This window comes from Vipera ursinii (genome assembly GCF_947247035.1).
Source record: "Vipera ursinii genome assembly, chromosome: Z".
Lineage (NCBI taxonomy): Eukaryota > Metazoa > Chordata > Lepidosauria > Squamata > Viperidae > Vipera > Vipera ursinii.
Genome location: NC_139517.1, coordinates 50,296,117 through 50,310,324, shown reverse-complemented (window position 1 = coordinate 50,310,324; position 14,208 = coordinate 50,296,117). Strand labels below are relative to the sequence as shown.

Genomic DNA, 14,208 nt, shown 5'->3' with positions numbered 1-14,208 from the left:
TAACCTTAAGATTGTTGATATTTGTCCACAATTTTGGTTCTCAAGTCCTCAGACAGTTCTCTTCTCTTTCTGTTGTCCATGCTTAGTGTGGCACACACAGACACACAATGCAAAGACTAAGTGAACTTCTCTCCTTTTTATCTGCTTTCAGGTGTGATTTTTATATTGCCCACAACTGTTACTTGCCCCAGGTGAGTTTAAAGGAGCATCACATGCTTGAAACAATCTTGTTTATCCACAATTTTGAAAGGGTGCCAATAATTTTGTCCAGCCAATTTTTGGAGTTTTGTTTGACATTATGTCCAATTTGCTTTTTTTCCTCCCTTTTTTGTTGTGTTCCAATACACACAAAGAGAATAAACCTGTGTATAGCAAAACATGTGTTCCTGCAATACTTTTCTGTGAGAAATGATTTTCTGGAAAAATTTCTGGGGTGCCAACAATTTCGGCCATGACTGTATGTTTGCTGGAACAGGGAGTGTGTTATTGCATGCATGCATGCATGTTTGCAGGAACAATAGCATGTAGAATAGGGATTGAGTGGAAGAATGTGTAGCTGCATGAGTTTGCTGGAAGAGGAAGCATGTGGCCATGTATGTGCGTGTGTTTGCAGGAAGAAAGAAGGAGAGTGTAGCAAGAGAAGAGTTTTGTTGAAAACAGAGAACTGTGCCAGCATCTCAGAAAAAGATGGGCACTTTTCTGCCATGAGGCCAAGCAATAGGGTGGCCTTCCTTCCTTTTGTAACCTGGCATCCTGAGCTCTGGAGATCTTCAAAAAATAAGTGAGAAATCAATGACGGGGTGGGCAGGAGCACGGGGAACCCAATGGGCTAGCAAAACAGGCCCAGTACCTGTGGCAACTGGTGGAGTAGGATGCGGGGGGAAATAGGAGGTGTGTGCATTGTATCCTGTGGTCAGTCCCTGTCAGGTCAGAAGGGCAAATGACCACAGAGGTGCTGCAATATATGTAACTTCAGGACGGGGTCGTAACTACTTTTTGGGGATCTATCGTAATTTTGAACCATCACTAAGTGATCTGTTGTTACTCGAGAAGCACCTGTATCAGGTCTGGCTGAAACTGTTAAGGGAAATCATCACAGGTGTGACTTCCGGTGAAAATGACCTACTGACAACAAGCCCAAGGGTTTTCTCTGGTCTGTGACTTTTTCAATTTACTAACAAAAGGAATAGGCATTTCTTTAGTTTATATGATTTTCCTAGGTTAGGGAGAGTCCTAGAATTACCACACAATATCCTCCATAGAACTGTGGTCTACAAGAAGCCTCGGGAGCTGTGCTGACTGTAATCACTTTGTTGCTGAAAAAGCAGCCAGTATGAAATTTATTTTTTCAAATGGAGAATAAGTTATGCCTTTCATTTCTTAATCACTTTCTGTGATTATTATCTTAGAGGCTCTTTTTAGCGACAGCATGTTATTCCTTTTTGAAGATCTGAACCATTTTTGTAATTCCTTTATTGTTAAATGACAAGGAATGACAAGGTTGCTGGAAGCAAACTGAAATAAAAAAGCACGGAGTATCTTTTTTAACTTTGACAGAGAAACTTAGATAAAAACTTCTGGTTTTATTTTATTATTTTAAATAATCTGTAATCTGGTCTGGTTTTTTGTGGATAGCTGAACCTTTCCAGGTTTTAGGAATTCTAATTGGCGAGGAACTATTAGTTGATTTACAAAACTACTCTCGGACCACAAGAGGGAGATAAGAAGATGGAGCATGGATTCGGGCATATTGTCAGAAAGGTGTTAAAAATATTAAATATTTAAATAAAACCCTTCATTTATAGATCAATTATATTCTAAAGATGTTATAAAAACCTCCATGTGATTGGAAGAAAGATGAGTAATTCAGAGATGTAATTATGTGAGAAAGTTACTGCAATTTCACAAACAGCTGACAATGCAAAGGATTTAACCGCAATCTTGGAATATAAATCTGACACCAATCTTTATTATGATAATGGCTTAAATATACTTCCCAGCTGCAGTTTCAAGCAAATTTACAACTTTCAACAGGACAATTTTAATACTTTATCTTCATGGATACTAACAAGATTGAGAATTCCTTCAGAAAAAGAGAAGTTTATAATTACTTGATAAACATTCCAGAGAATGTTTAAAAGATTTTATTCTTTGAGGATAAGCTGGAAGGAATGAATTAAATTTAATCAATTAATTGGAGTTAGGAATAATTTTGACCAGTTGATGTACTGTATATAATGGAAAGAAAGTTTTAACATAGCTTTACGTTTATAAAGTGGGTTTGAAAATGTGTTTTTTCCTTCATATACAATGCTTGAGTAAAGCTTGTAAAGTATTATTGAAAGTGAATTTTAAAGTATCTAAAGAAGAAGTTCCCCTTCATGGATTACTGCCTTGTCGTGGCGAAGGGGCTTGTGTAATTCAATGAAGCTATGAGCTATGCCGTGCAGGGCCACCCAATACACACAGGTGATAGCAGAGAGTTCTGACAAAATGTGATCCACTGGAGAAGGAAATGGCAACCCACTCCAGTATCTTTGCCATGAAAACCCCATGGACACTACGAAAAGGAAAAAAGATATGACGCTGGAAGATGAACCCCTCAGGTCGGAAGGCGTCCAATATGCTACTGGGGAAGAGCAGAGGGCTAGTACTAGTAGCACCAGAAAGAATGAAGCGACTGGACCAAAGTCGAAAGGATGCTCAGCTGTGGATGTGTCTGGTGGTGAAAGTAAAGTCCAATGCTGTAAAGATTTTTTCTCCATGGGAACCTGGAATGTAAGATCCATGAATCAAGGAAAGCTGGAGGTGGTCAAACAAGAGATGATAAGAGTGAACATCGACATCTTAGGAATCAGCGAACTAAAATGGACAGGAATAGGTGAATTTAACTCAGATGCCCATCAGGTATACTACTGCGGACAAGAATCCCTCAGAAGAAATGGAGTAGCCTTCATAAATAAAAGAGTAGGAAAAGCAATACTGGGATACAATCCCCAAAATGACAGAATGATCTCAGTTCGAATCCAAGGCAAACCATTCAATATCACAGTAGTCCAAGTCTAAGCCCCAACCACCAGTGCTGAAGAGAATGAAATTGACCGGTTCTATGAAGCCCTACAGCACCTTATAGAACTAACAGCAAAAAATGATGTCCTTGTCATCACGGGGATTGGAATGCTAAAGTAGGATGCCAAAAGATAACCGGAATAACAGGCAAGTTTGGCCTTGAAGTACAAAATGAAGCAGGGCACAGGCTGATAGAATTTTGTCAAGAGAATACGATGGTCATAGCAAACACTCTTTTCCAACAACCCAAGAGACGGCTCTACACATGGACATCACCAGACGGTCAACACAGAAATCAGATTGACTATGTGCTCTGCAGCCAAAGATGGAGAAGCTCTATAAAGTCAGTAAAAACAAGACCAGGAGCTGACTGTGGCTGAGACCATGAGCTTCTCCTTGCAAAGTTTAGGCTTAAACTGAAGAAAGTAGGGAAAAGCACTAGGCCACTCCTGTATGAACTAAATCATATCCCTGATGAATATACAGTAGAGGTGACAAATAAATTTAAGGAATTAGATCTGATAGTGTCTATGGATGGAAGTTCGCAACATTGTACAAGAAGTAGCAACTAAAACCATCCCAAAAAAAAGAACTGCAAGAAAGCAAAATGGCTGTCTGAGGAAGCTTTGCAAATAGCTGAGGACAGGAGGGAAGCGAAAGGCAAGGGAGAAAAAGAAAGATACAGCCAATTGAATGCAGAATTCCAGAGAATAGCTAGAAGAGATAAGAATGCCTTCTTAAATGAACAGTGCAAAGAAATAGAAGAAAACAATAGAATAGGGAGGACTAGAGATCTCTTCAAGAAAATTGGAGAGATGAAGGGAACGTTTCATGCAAAAATGGGCATTATAAAGGACCAAAATGGCAGGGACCTAACAGAGGCAGAAGAGATTAAGAAGAGGTGGCAAAATTACACAGAAGAACTATACAAGAATGAGCTTAACGTCCCTGATAACCAAGATGAGGTGGTCACTGATCTCGAGCCAGACATCCTAGAATGTGAAGAGAAATGGGCCTTAGGAAAGCAGACCAACAACAAAGCTAGTGGAGGTGACAGTATTCCAGCTGAGCTATTCAAAATCTTAAAAGACGATGCAGTAAAAGTGCTACACTCAATTTGCCAGCAAATTTGGAAAACTCAACAGTGGCTACAGGATTGGAAAAGATCAGTTTACATTCCAATTCCAAAGAAAGCCAGTGCCAAAGAATGTTCAAACTATCGCACCATTGCACTCATTTCACATGCCAGTAAAGTTATGTTTAGAATCCTACAAGCTAGACTCCAGCAGTATGTGGATCGAGAACTACCAGAAGTACAGGCAGGATTTCGAAGAGGCAGAGGAACTAGAGATCAAATTCCAAACATACACTAGATTATGGAGAAAGCTAGGAAGTTCCAGAAAAACATCTACTTCTGCTTCATTGTGTGAATCACAACAAACTGTGGCAAGTTCTTAAAGAGATGGGAGTACCAGACCATCTTTGTCTCTTAGAAACCTGTATGCGGGTCAAGAAGCAACAGTGAGAACTGGACACAGATCCACTGATTGGTTCAAAATTGGGAAAGGAGTCCGGCAAGGCTGTATACTGTCACCCTACCTGTTTAACCTATATGCAGAGTACATCATGAGAAAGGCAGGGCTAGATGAATCAAAAGTTGGAATTAAAATTGCCGGGACAAATATCAACAACCTAAGATATAAAGATGATACCACTCTAACGGCAGAAAGTGAAGAGGAACTAATGAGCCTCTTGTTGCGAGTGAAGAAGGAGAGTGCAAAAGTTGGGTTGAAACTTATCATTAAGAAAACCAAGATCATGGCATCCGGCCCTCTCAATTCCTGGCAAATAGATGGGGAAGAAATGGAGGTAGTGACAGATTTCATTTTCCTGGGCTCCAAGATCACCGCATATGGGGACTGCAGCCAAGAAATTAAAAGACGCTTGCTCCTCGGGAGGAAAGCCATGGCAAATCTAGACAGCACACTAAAAAGCAGAGACATCACCCTGCCAACAAAAGTGCGTATAGTCAAGGTGATGGTCTTCCCAGTTGCAATGTATGGCTGTGAAAGTTGGACCATAAGAAAGGCTGAGCATCAAAGAATTGAAGCCTTTGAACTATGGTGCTGGAGAAGACTCCTGCGAGTCCCTTGGACTGCAAGGCGATCAAACCGGTCAGTCCTAGAGGAGATCAACCCTAACTGCTCTTTAGAAGGCCAGATCCTGAAGTTGAAATTCAAATACTTTGGCCACCTAATGAGTAGGAAGGACTCACTAGAGAAGAGCATAATGCTGGGAAAGGTTGAGGGCAAGAGAAGAAAGGGACGACAGAGAATGAGGTGGCTGGATGGAGTCACTGAAGCAGTAGGCGTGAGCCTAAATGGACTCCAGAAGATGGTAGAGGACAGGAAGGCCTGGAGGAACGTTGTCTATGGGGTTGCGATGGGTCGGACATGACTTCGCAACTAACAACAACAACAAAAGAAGTTTAAAAAGTTATATTAGAATTCATTTATTTTGGAAATACTTTTAAAGAAAAGTTTAGAGTTTTAAAATGGAGGAAAAAGTTATTTCCCTTAAAGAATCAGTGTATAGTGAATTTTGCTAATATAATGATTGTAAAAGTTAATATGTGCAAACAGAAATATATATTATTTTCCACAACATGGTTGAATTGATTGCTTTAGTAAAAAAAAAGAACATATGTAACTTGGTTTTCATTTGGAAACCACTTGTAGATTTTGTGCTTGTGATGGAATAATGAAACTTTGATTTTGGTTTTGCTGATTAGATATGTTCATTGTCACAGAAATGGCTAGTATATATTACTGTGTAAAAATAAAAAGTTGAGGCTATAATGTTATTATCCACTACTGTGCTAAAGAGTCGGAAGTCATCACCTTTTTTTTCTTTTTCCCCTTCTGCTCCTCACTTTGTCCTTTTCCCCTCCACTTGTTTTCCATTATTTTCATTTTCCTTTATTATTAGGAAAAATAACAGAATATTTTATACTGATAATATTTTATTTTATTTTATTTTATTTATTTTAATTCCATTTATATCCCGCCCTTCTCCGAAGACTCAGGGCGGCTTACAAGCTTAGCAGTAGCCTTCATTCTATGCATATGCCTGCTTATTAGGGCTTTCGTACACCCCCCCAAGCGGCATTATTACAAAGTCAGCTTAATTGCCCCCAACAATCTGGGTCCTTTTGGTCCATAACAAAAGAAATCATCAGAGGTTTTAAGCATAATGTCATGTGACTGTGACTTGTGACTTTCTGCCAATTTCCCCAGATTTTGTTTGTCAAAAGCCAAATTTGAAGGTTGTTAATCATAGAGTAAGAGGTAAACTCACAAATGTACTTACAACTGCTGTAAAGAAAATCAGAAACTACTTCTTCATATTTTTTCTACTTTTCTTTTATGTAATTTTTACTTTCCTGCACTTTTCTTTCTCTTATTTTATGTTAGTTTGTATTGTATTGTAGTGTGCCAATGTGCCCACTGTAAAAAATAACAATAAAGGTTATCTATCTATCTATCTATCTATCTATCTATCTATCTATCTATCTATCTATCTATCTATAGAAATTAAATTATTATTATTATTATTATTATTATTATTATATTATTATTATTATTATTATTATTATATCATCTATCATCTATCTATTATTTATTTCCTTTTTTAAAAAACTTTAATAAAATTAAGTTTTAAAAAGGGAAGCTGGCTGTGAACATTTCAGATGGCAATCATATGACCATAGGATTCTGTGACATTTAAAAATGTATGCCACTTTTGAAGCATCTAAATTATGATTACATGAATGTTGGGACATTGCAACGGCTGTAATTTTGAAGACCAGTGGTCATTTTTCAGCATCAATGGAACTTCAAAATCGCTGAATAAATGGTTGGTAAGCAAGAACTACCTGTCTTATAATTTTATTTATTTTTATTTCATGGACTTATTTTGTGAAGATGACTTTGATCATCCTCTAGAACAGACATGTCAAACACAAGGCCCGGGGGCCGGATCCGGCCCACGAAGTGGTTTCATGTGGCCCCTAAAGCCATCCTGGAAACAGTGAGTGAACGGCCCCCGCTGCCTTGGCCCTGGCCCAGAGACCCTCCTTCTGCCAGAGACCCTCAGATCTGTCCCACTCCTGCCCATGCCCCCATAGGCACCCTTGATGCGAACGATGTAGAGCTGGCCACACCCACCCTGTAGGCCACACCCACCCTGGCCACACCCACCCGGCCCCCTGAGGGCAACCGCAATGCTGATGAGGCCCTCAATGAAATTGAGTTTGACACCCCTGCTCTAGAATATAAAAAAGGTATTTCCTATGCAAATGAAAACATGTAATTCAAATTAATTAATTAAGTTCTCCAGAGTACCTCTATCACTACAAGTAAATTTATTAACTAAATTCTCCAGAGTACCTGTATAACTACACTTGAGAAATTAACCTTTAATATACTTGAGGCATAATGAATTCCCAAGCAGAATGTTTGTCAAGTAACAACCATTTTACAATATTCACGGATATTTAACTATAATGAATAGTTACTGTCTGAAATTACCTTAAAATTCTTAACACACACACTTATTTTTGCAACTATATAGCATGAAAATTAAATAACTTAAAATTGTATACATAAAACTACTATTAGGTGCTAAACATGCAATGCTTTACAAAAGCAAAAGCAAAAATACAAAACATTTTCAAAGCATTTGGCATAATCTTTAGTAAGTAATCCTTTTGAACTATTTTATCAAACCTACCACCTTATTTTACCTTTGCCCATCTAATTATGGATAAAGATCTCTTGGGAAGGAACTATGGCACAACTATGTTGTTGTACTGCACTGAATTTATCTTTATCTTCCCCATCCATTCCATATGAATGGATACCACTACTAAAAGCACATTTCCCATAAGAGACAATTCTGATGTGCTATCTATAACTACATAGCATACAACATTATCATTTGTATAATACTGCTGTATAATTTCTTTATATATGAATTAAAAAAATTAAGGATTTAAGTTAAACCAAGAAATCTATTACACATAAAAAATATCAATATTTAAAACATTTTCACCTGAGATATGTTTGAAATGAAGATTTCTTTTGGTTCCTCTCCTGTGGTATCTAGGACTTCAAATTCATCACCAAAGTCACAAAATAGACGTGCCCATATTCCATACACATCTGCACTTATAAACTATAAGAACAAAGAGTAATGAGAGTTAGATTTCACAATTCTTTCATCAAATATTTTATTAATACTCCTGATGAAATAAGAAAAGTTAACATGTTAATGTTTAATACAGATTTATAATTGGTCTATATTGAGTCTTTCAGAATTTGAACAAAATAATAGATACTTATCCAATCTCTTTAGGCCTGTAACCAAGTTGTAGTCTCAGAATTACTCTTGCAAAGCTTTTAGTCATATTTGTACTATAACCCTGGATAAAACTAGAGTTTTTGCTTTTTTTAGCTCATTTGAACAGGAATGTGTAATTTTGAAAAGTCTTGAACAAAAAAATAAATAGAGAAATAGTAAAAGCTTTCAATTCTACTAACTTTTAAAACGGCACACCTACAGTATGTAAACACATTGCAAAAGTCCAAAGATGTTTTTAGTATGCTAATGAACTACAGATAGCTGCTTTCTTCCACAAGGGATTGCAGATGAAACTTATATCAGAAAAGTCATGACTGATGTTTAGACACAGAAGGAAAATAAATCCTTCTAGAGTAATAAAATAAAAATGACTACCAAAAGCAATCAAAAGTTTATTTTAGGGATAATATCATTCAAATATGAAATGTATAAAATTAAAACTTACATTTTAAACATTAAAAATTACAAAAAATATAATTGAAAAATAAACTCTCATTTGAGAATGCAGATATTTGAAGATTGATGTATCTTCCAAGATTTGGATGTTTTCAAAAATATGAATGAATACCAAGTGAATCACTAGTAGCATTTGCATAGACCAGAGGATTTTTGGAGAGGGAAGAGATGTTCATACCATAGAAGCTACAGAAAACTGTGCCTTTGTCCAATGGATCAGGTTAGCGGCTCACATGCCAAACGTAATGCAAATCTTACAATTAATAATCTGATATTCTACAATGGAATATTTCTTTGTATCTACACAACCCTAAAGAATAACAAAAATAATGGAGAAATAGGCTAGCATCGTAATGACCTGCAAAGTGTATGTTATATTTGCATTCCTGCCCATGGATGTTTCAAATTATATCTGCATGAAATGCACACTGACTAAATTGCTGGAGGAAAAAGTAGAAGTAGAGGGCATACCAATTCTCATCTGTGAAAATGAGGAATTCCTAGAAAAGACAAAAGTCTGTGTACAAACTAAACACAGCAAGGGAAAAACAGCTATAGAAAAAATGAACTCCTAGATGTAGGGGTGTCAAACTCAATTTCATTGAGGGCCACTTCAGCATTATGGTTGCCCCAAAGGGCCGGGTGGGCGTGGTTCGGTAGGTGTGACCACGCCTGCTCAACGCCACTCACTGGACACAGCTGACTCGAAACAGCTGGGTCGGGACAGAACAAATCACACCAGCTAACTTAATGAGACAACTCGGTGCCCACAAGCTCCTCGCCTCCCCAAACTGCTGAAAGCCAAACATGTGCGCACATGCACACACACACACACAAATACAATGCATTCCAGGTTTGCAGACTTTTATCCACAGAGGAAGGAGAGGGCCTCCTCCCCAAGCCCAGCCATGATTGACAGTTTGCTAGCTCTGTGTGTGTGTGTGTGTGTGTGTGTGTGTGTGTGTGTGTGTGCATGTCCATGCATAGCACATCAAAGGAGATGTTCTTCTCCCAATCCCAGACATCATTGGTGTTTCTCCTTTCTGATGCCTTCTGCTGGCAAAGCAAGAGGCAGAGGACGACACTGCTGCATGCGGAAGCATGGAGGAGAAAGTTTTCAGGAAGCATTTTCTTCTGAGTCCAATTTCTGCCTTAACAGATCTCTGGAGAGCAAGAGGAGGAGGCAGGGAGCAGTGCTCCCGGGTCCTGCACAAGGGAGGCTGGCCTTTCTTGAAAGGGAATTTCCATTTCCAATCGTGCATGGTAAGGATGCTGTGTCAGAGCATACACAGTCTTATTGCCCTGAGGTAGCCCAGGAGTAAATACAGTAAACAGTGGTTTGTATTAAATTGTGATTTATATTACACTATATCTACAAATATACACTAGAAGTAAAATACATACAGTGGTGAAACTCCAATACGCAGCAATTACAGCAGAAAATGGACAAGACAGAACACAGCAGCAAAAGCTTTCCCTTTTATACTCGGGCTCTTAAAGGGATACACACACCTGCTGAGTCATTCCTATATTGCATCATCCACCTTATGTTACATTACATCATTACATAAGCTGTTCAGCTATTAAATTATAACCTTGGCATGCTGGCTTGATAGGGCAGCCTTCCCTCATGCAGCTCCCCCGCCACCCTTCCTCCTCTCCAGAGATTTGCAGGGGAGATAAGAGATCTGGAGGACAAGGTGCAGCCTCCATATTGGCCACTTCTACTTTTCCAAGCCCTCCCCAATTAAACATACATTATATAAATTAAAACACAGCCAAAAAGAAAATATAGTTAAATCACTAATTACAGCTCTTCACATATTTTCTGGAAAAACCACCTTTAATGATGTTAGGAAGGAAGAGCAAACCTTATTAAGGAACTCCTAACAGGAAGACCTCAAAAGGTCTTGTTCTTTCTAATCTGCCTTTCCTTTGAGCCTTTAGTTCTCATTATTTTATTTTATGTATTTAAGAAAAAGATCAAATGCCACCGTAGCTCAGAAAACTCACCTTAAAATCAGAATCCAGAAAAACTTAGTTAATCCACAATACTGGCCTATGAAGATGGAAGATAATCTTTGAGCCCTGAGAGCATGCAGGTGTCAAGTCAAAATATTAGTGACACACCTGTCAGCAACTGGAAGTGTATAAGTCCATGTACTTCCCTTTCCTGACTCACAATTCAATCCATACATCCTTTAATTTTCAGATACATCTGTTTCTCATAGCTCCTTAAAAACCCCACAAAGTATACTGTAATTAGTTGGAAAAATAAATCTAGCACATCTGAATTCTTTCCCCAAGGGGGAAAGGAAAGTTCACAGCCTGTAGGTTGCTAGACAAGTTGTCAGAGAACATAGTTATTGCTGTTAAAGGCAAGAATAAATAACAAAACAATTTTGCAGCTCTCTCATTACCATATCCTCTTACCTCTAGAATGTGTCCTGGAATTGCACAATGGGCTAGGGCACTAGGCTAAAATCCAGTTGACTAGTTTGCAGCCAGAAGTTCAGTACAGACCTTGCCAATGTGATTTTAATAGGCCAGGAAGGGAATAGGAAAATCTGAGGACAAGTTGGCAAACTATGGTGCACTATGCTTGTTTTGCCCTATTTCACAGGTCTGCAACCCGTGGCTCCGGAGCCACATGCGGCTCTTTCAACCATCTCCTGCGGCTCCCAGTCCTCTGCCATGTGCAGTCCAAAAAAAAAAGTGGGACTAAAAAGTTCAACCAATCAATTCAAATATGAAGGGTAGGTGCATATCTCGCCTTGACTCCACTATTCAGTCAAACCCTGTTCTGCGCATGAAACAGGCTCTTTCACTGTTTCAGGTTGCTGACCCCTGCCCTATTTTGATTCTCCTCCCCAGCAGCAGTCCATTGATTTTACAACTGCATGGCCATAAAGATACAGGCCTTCAGTAAAAGGACATAATTTGTTCAAAAGAAACAAACCAAACTCAAAAAGAGGAGTTGAATTGTATACAAAGAATCACTACAGCTGTATAGAAATACATGATATCAAAGATAAAATACTTCTTGAAGGTAGCTGGGTGAATATTAGGGGGGAAAGAAATGACACTGCTATAACTGTGTACTACAGGCCAATCAACCAACCAGAGAAAATTTCTTGCTACTTAGTCAGCTGAAGTTTGCAGGAAACAGGCTACTGTAATAATGGGAAACAATTTACCCTGACATCAACTAGGAGACAAACTGCAGAGAGTAGGAGATTGAATGGGTTTCTGACATGTTTAGCTGACAACTTTTATCATCCAAAACATGGAGGTGGGAACTAGACTAGAGGATCAGCTATACTAGCCTTAACTCTCACTAATAGGGATGAAATGGTTGAAGTAGTTAGAAGTTGTAAGAGGTTTAGGGAAAACTGATCATGTCATACCACAAGTCACCATAACGCAGACACAAGTGACCAAACAAAGTCAGATTAGTGTTTTAGACTTTAAGAGAGCTGACTTCAACAAACTAAAAGAGAAAATAGGAAGGATTCCATGGACAGAAATCCTAGAAGGAAAACAGTTCAGAATGCTTGGGAAACTCTAAAAAATGAGAAAATAAAGGCCTAAACAAAAACAATACCACAGAGAAAGAAAAAAGATTCCAGAAGAGACTAGCACAGTTGCATAAAGAGTCCCCTGACAAACTGAGGGAATAAAAAGTCAAGTATAAAAACTGACAAGAGGGGCATATAACTAGAACAGAATATCAGCAAATAGCCCAAACCTGTGAGGATGGTGTCAGGAAAGCTAAGGTTCAGAATAAATTAAAACTTGCAACAAATGCAAAAAAGAAAAAAGAAAAAAAATGCTTCTTTCAATAGAATAGAATATAATCCTTTATTAGCCAAGTGTGACTGGACACACAAGAAATTTGTCTCCGTTGCATAACCTCTCATTGTACATACAACAACAAAGTGATAGATCATAGATTATAGTTGCAATCATTAACCATAAGATACAACAATAAGTGATAAATCACAGATACCAATAGAAGGTAGTAGGAAAGATGAGAAAAATGAGAAGATGAGAAGGATAATACAAACATAACCCTATTACATGGGAAAATTATTTTTTGTTTAATTGTTTTGGCATGCAATGCCCTATAGTGGTGTTCAGAGAGGAGAAGTTGAAACAGTTTAAATGCAGGATGTGAGGGGTCTTTAGTTATTTCCTTAGCCCTCTTTCTGATATGTAATAATATGTAAGTAACAAGAAGAAAGTCAAGGAAGTGGTCAGTTCACTAATGGGAGATAAGAGCAAGGAAAAAGCAAAATTTCCTGATTCCTTCTTTGCATCTTTCTTTACAGAGAAGGAAAAAATAGTCCAGCCTACCAAAACTGTGGGAGATACAAAAGAAATGCAAGTCAAAATAGGCAAAGAATTGGTAAGAAGACATTTAGCTGCTTTGGACCAGTTCCAATCTCTGGGATCAGATTGTTTACATCCTAGAGTACTGAAGGAATAAGAGATGTGATTTTAGAACCACTGAATAAAATCTTTCAGAGTTCCAGGAGCATGAGGGAAATGCTAGAGGATTGGAAATGTGGTTCCCATTTTGAAAAGGGGGGGGGGAGAAATGGATCCAAGAAACTACAGACCAGATCAGCTTGACTTCAATACCTGCAAAAATCCTGGAGAAGATAATCAAGCAGTGGATTTGTGAGCATCTAGAAATGAGCAAGGTGATAACTAGAAGAGAGCTTGGGTTTGCTAAAAACAGGTCATGCCAAACAAACCTTACTGCTTTCTTTATGAAATGACTAAATTAGTAGACCAAGGAAATGATGAGGATATAGAATACTTAGATTTCAGGAAAGCATTTGCTAAAGAAGGCCACCGCCAACTTTTTGTAAAATAGAACAATGCAGAATAGACAATACTAGCACCAGATGGATTCGCAACTGGCTGACCAATTGCACTTAGTATGTAGTCCTCAATGGAAGTATATCTATGTGGACGGAAGCATGCAGTAGAACACCTCAAGGTTCTATCTTGGGTCCAGTGCTCTGCAACTTCTTCATAAATGACCTAGATCACAGGTCTGCAACCCGCGGCTCCAGAGCCGCATGCGGCTCTTTCAGCCGTCTCCTGCGGCTCCCGGTCCTCTGCCATGTGCAGTCCAAAAAAAAAAAAAAGTGGGACTAAAAAAGTTCAACCAATCAATTCAAATATGCAGGGTAGGTGCATATCTCGCCTTGGCTCCACTCTTCAGTCAAACCCTGTTCTGCGCATGTGCGC

The 14,208-nt window shown here is 38.5% G+C and overlaps 1 protein-coding gene across 1 annotated transcript in view; it reads right to left on the bottom strand.

The window, feature by feature from the left end:
* The window catches only part of UBA6 (ubiquitin like modifier activating enzyme 6), a 106,989-nt gene that overhangs the window by 62,231 nt on the left and 30,550 nt on the right, over positions 1–14,208 (bottom strand). Inside the window, exon 8 of the mRNA XM_083377075.1 lies at positions 8,182–8,304. Coding sequence (XP_083233201.1) covers positions 8,182–8,304 — 123 coding nt within the window. The remainder of the gene's footprint in view (positions 1–8,181; positions 8,305–14,208) is intronic.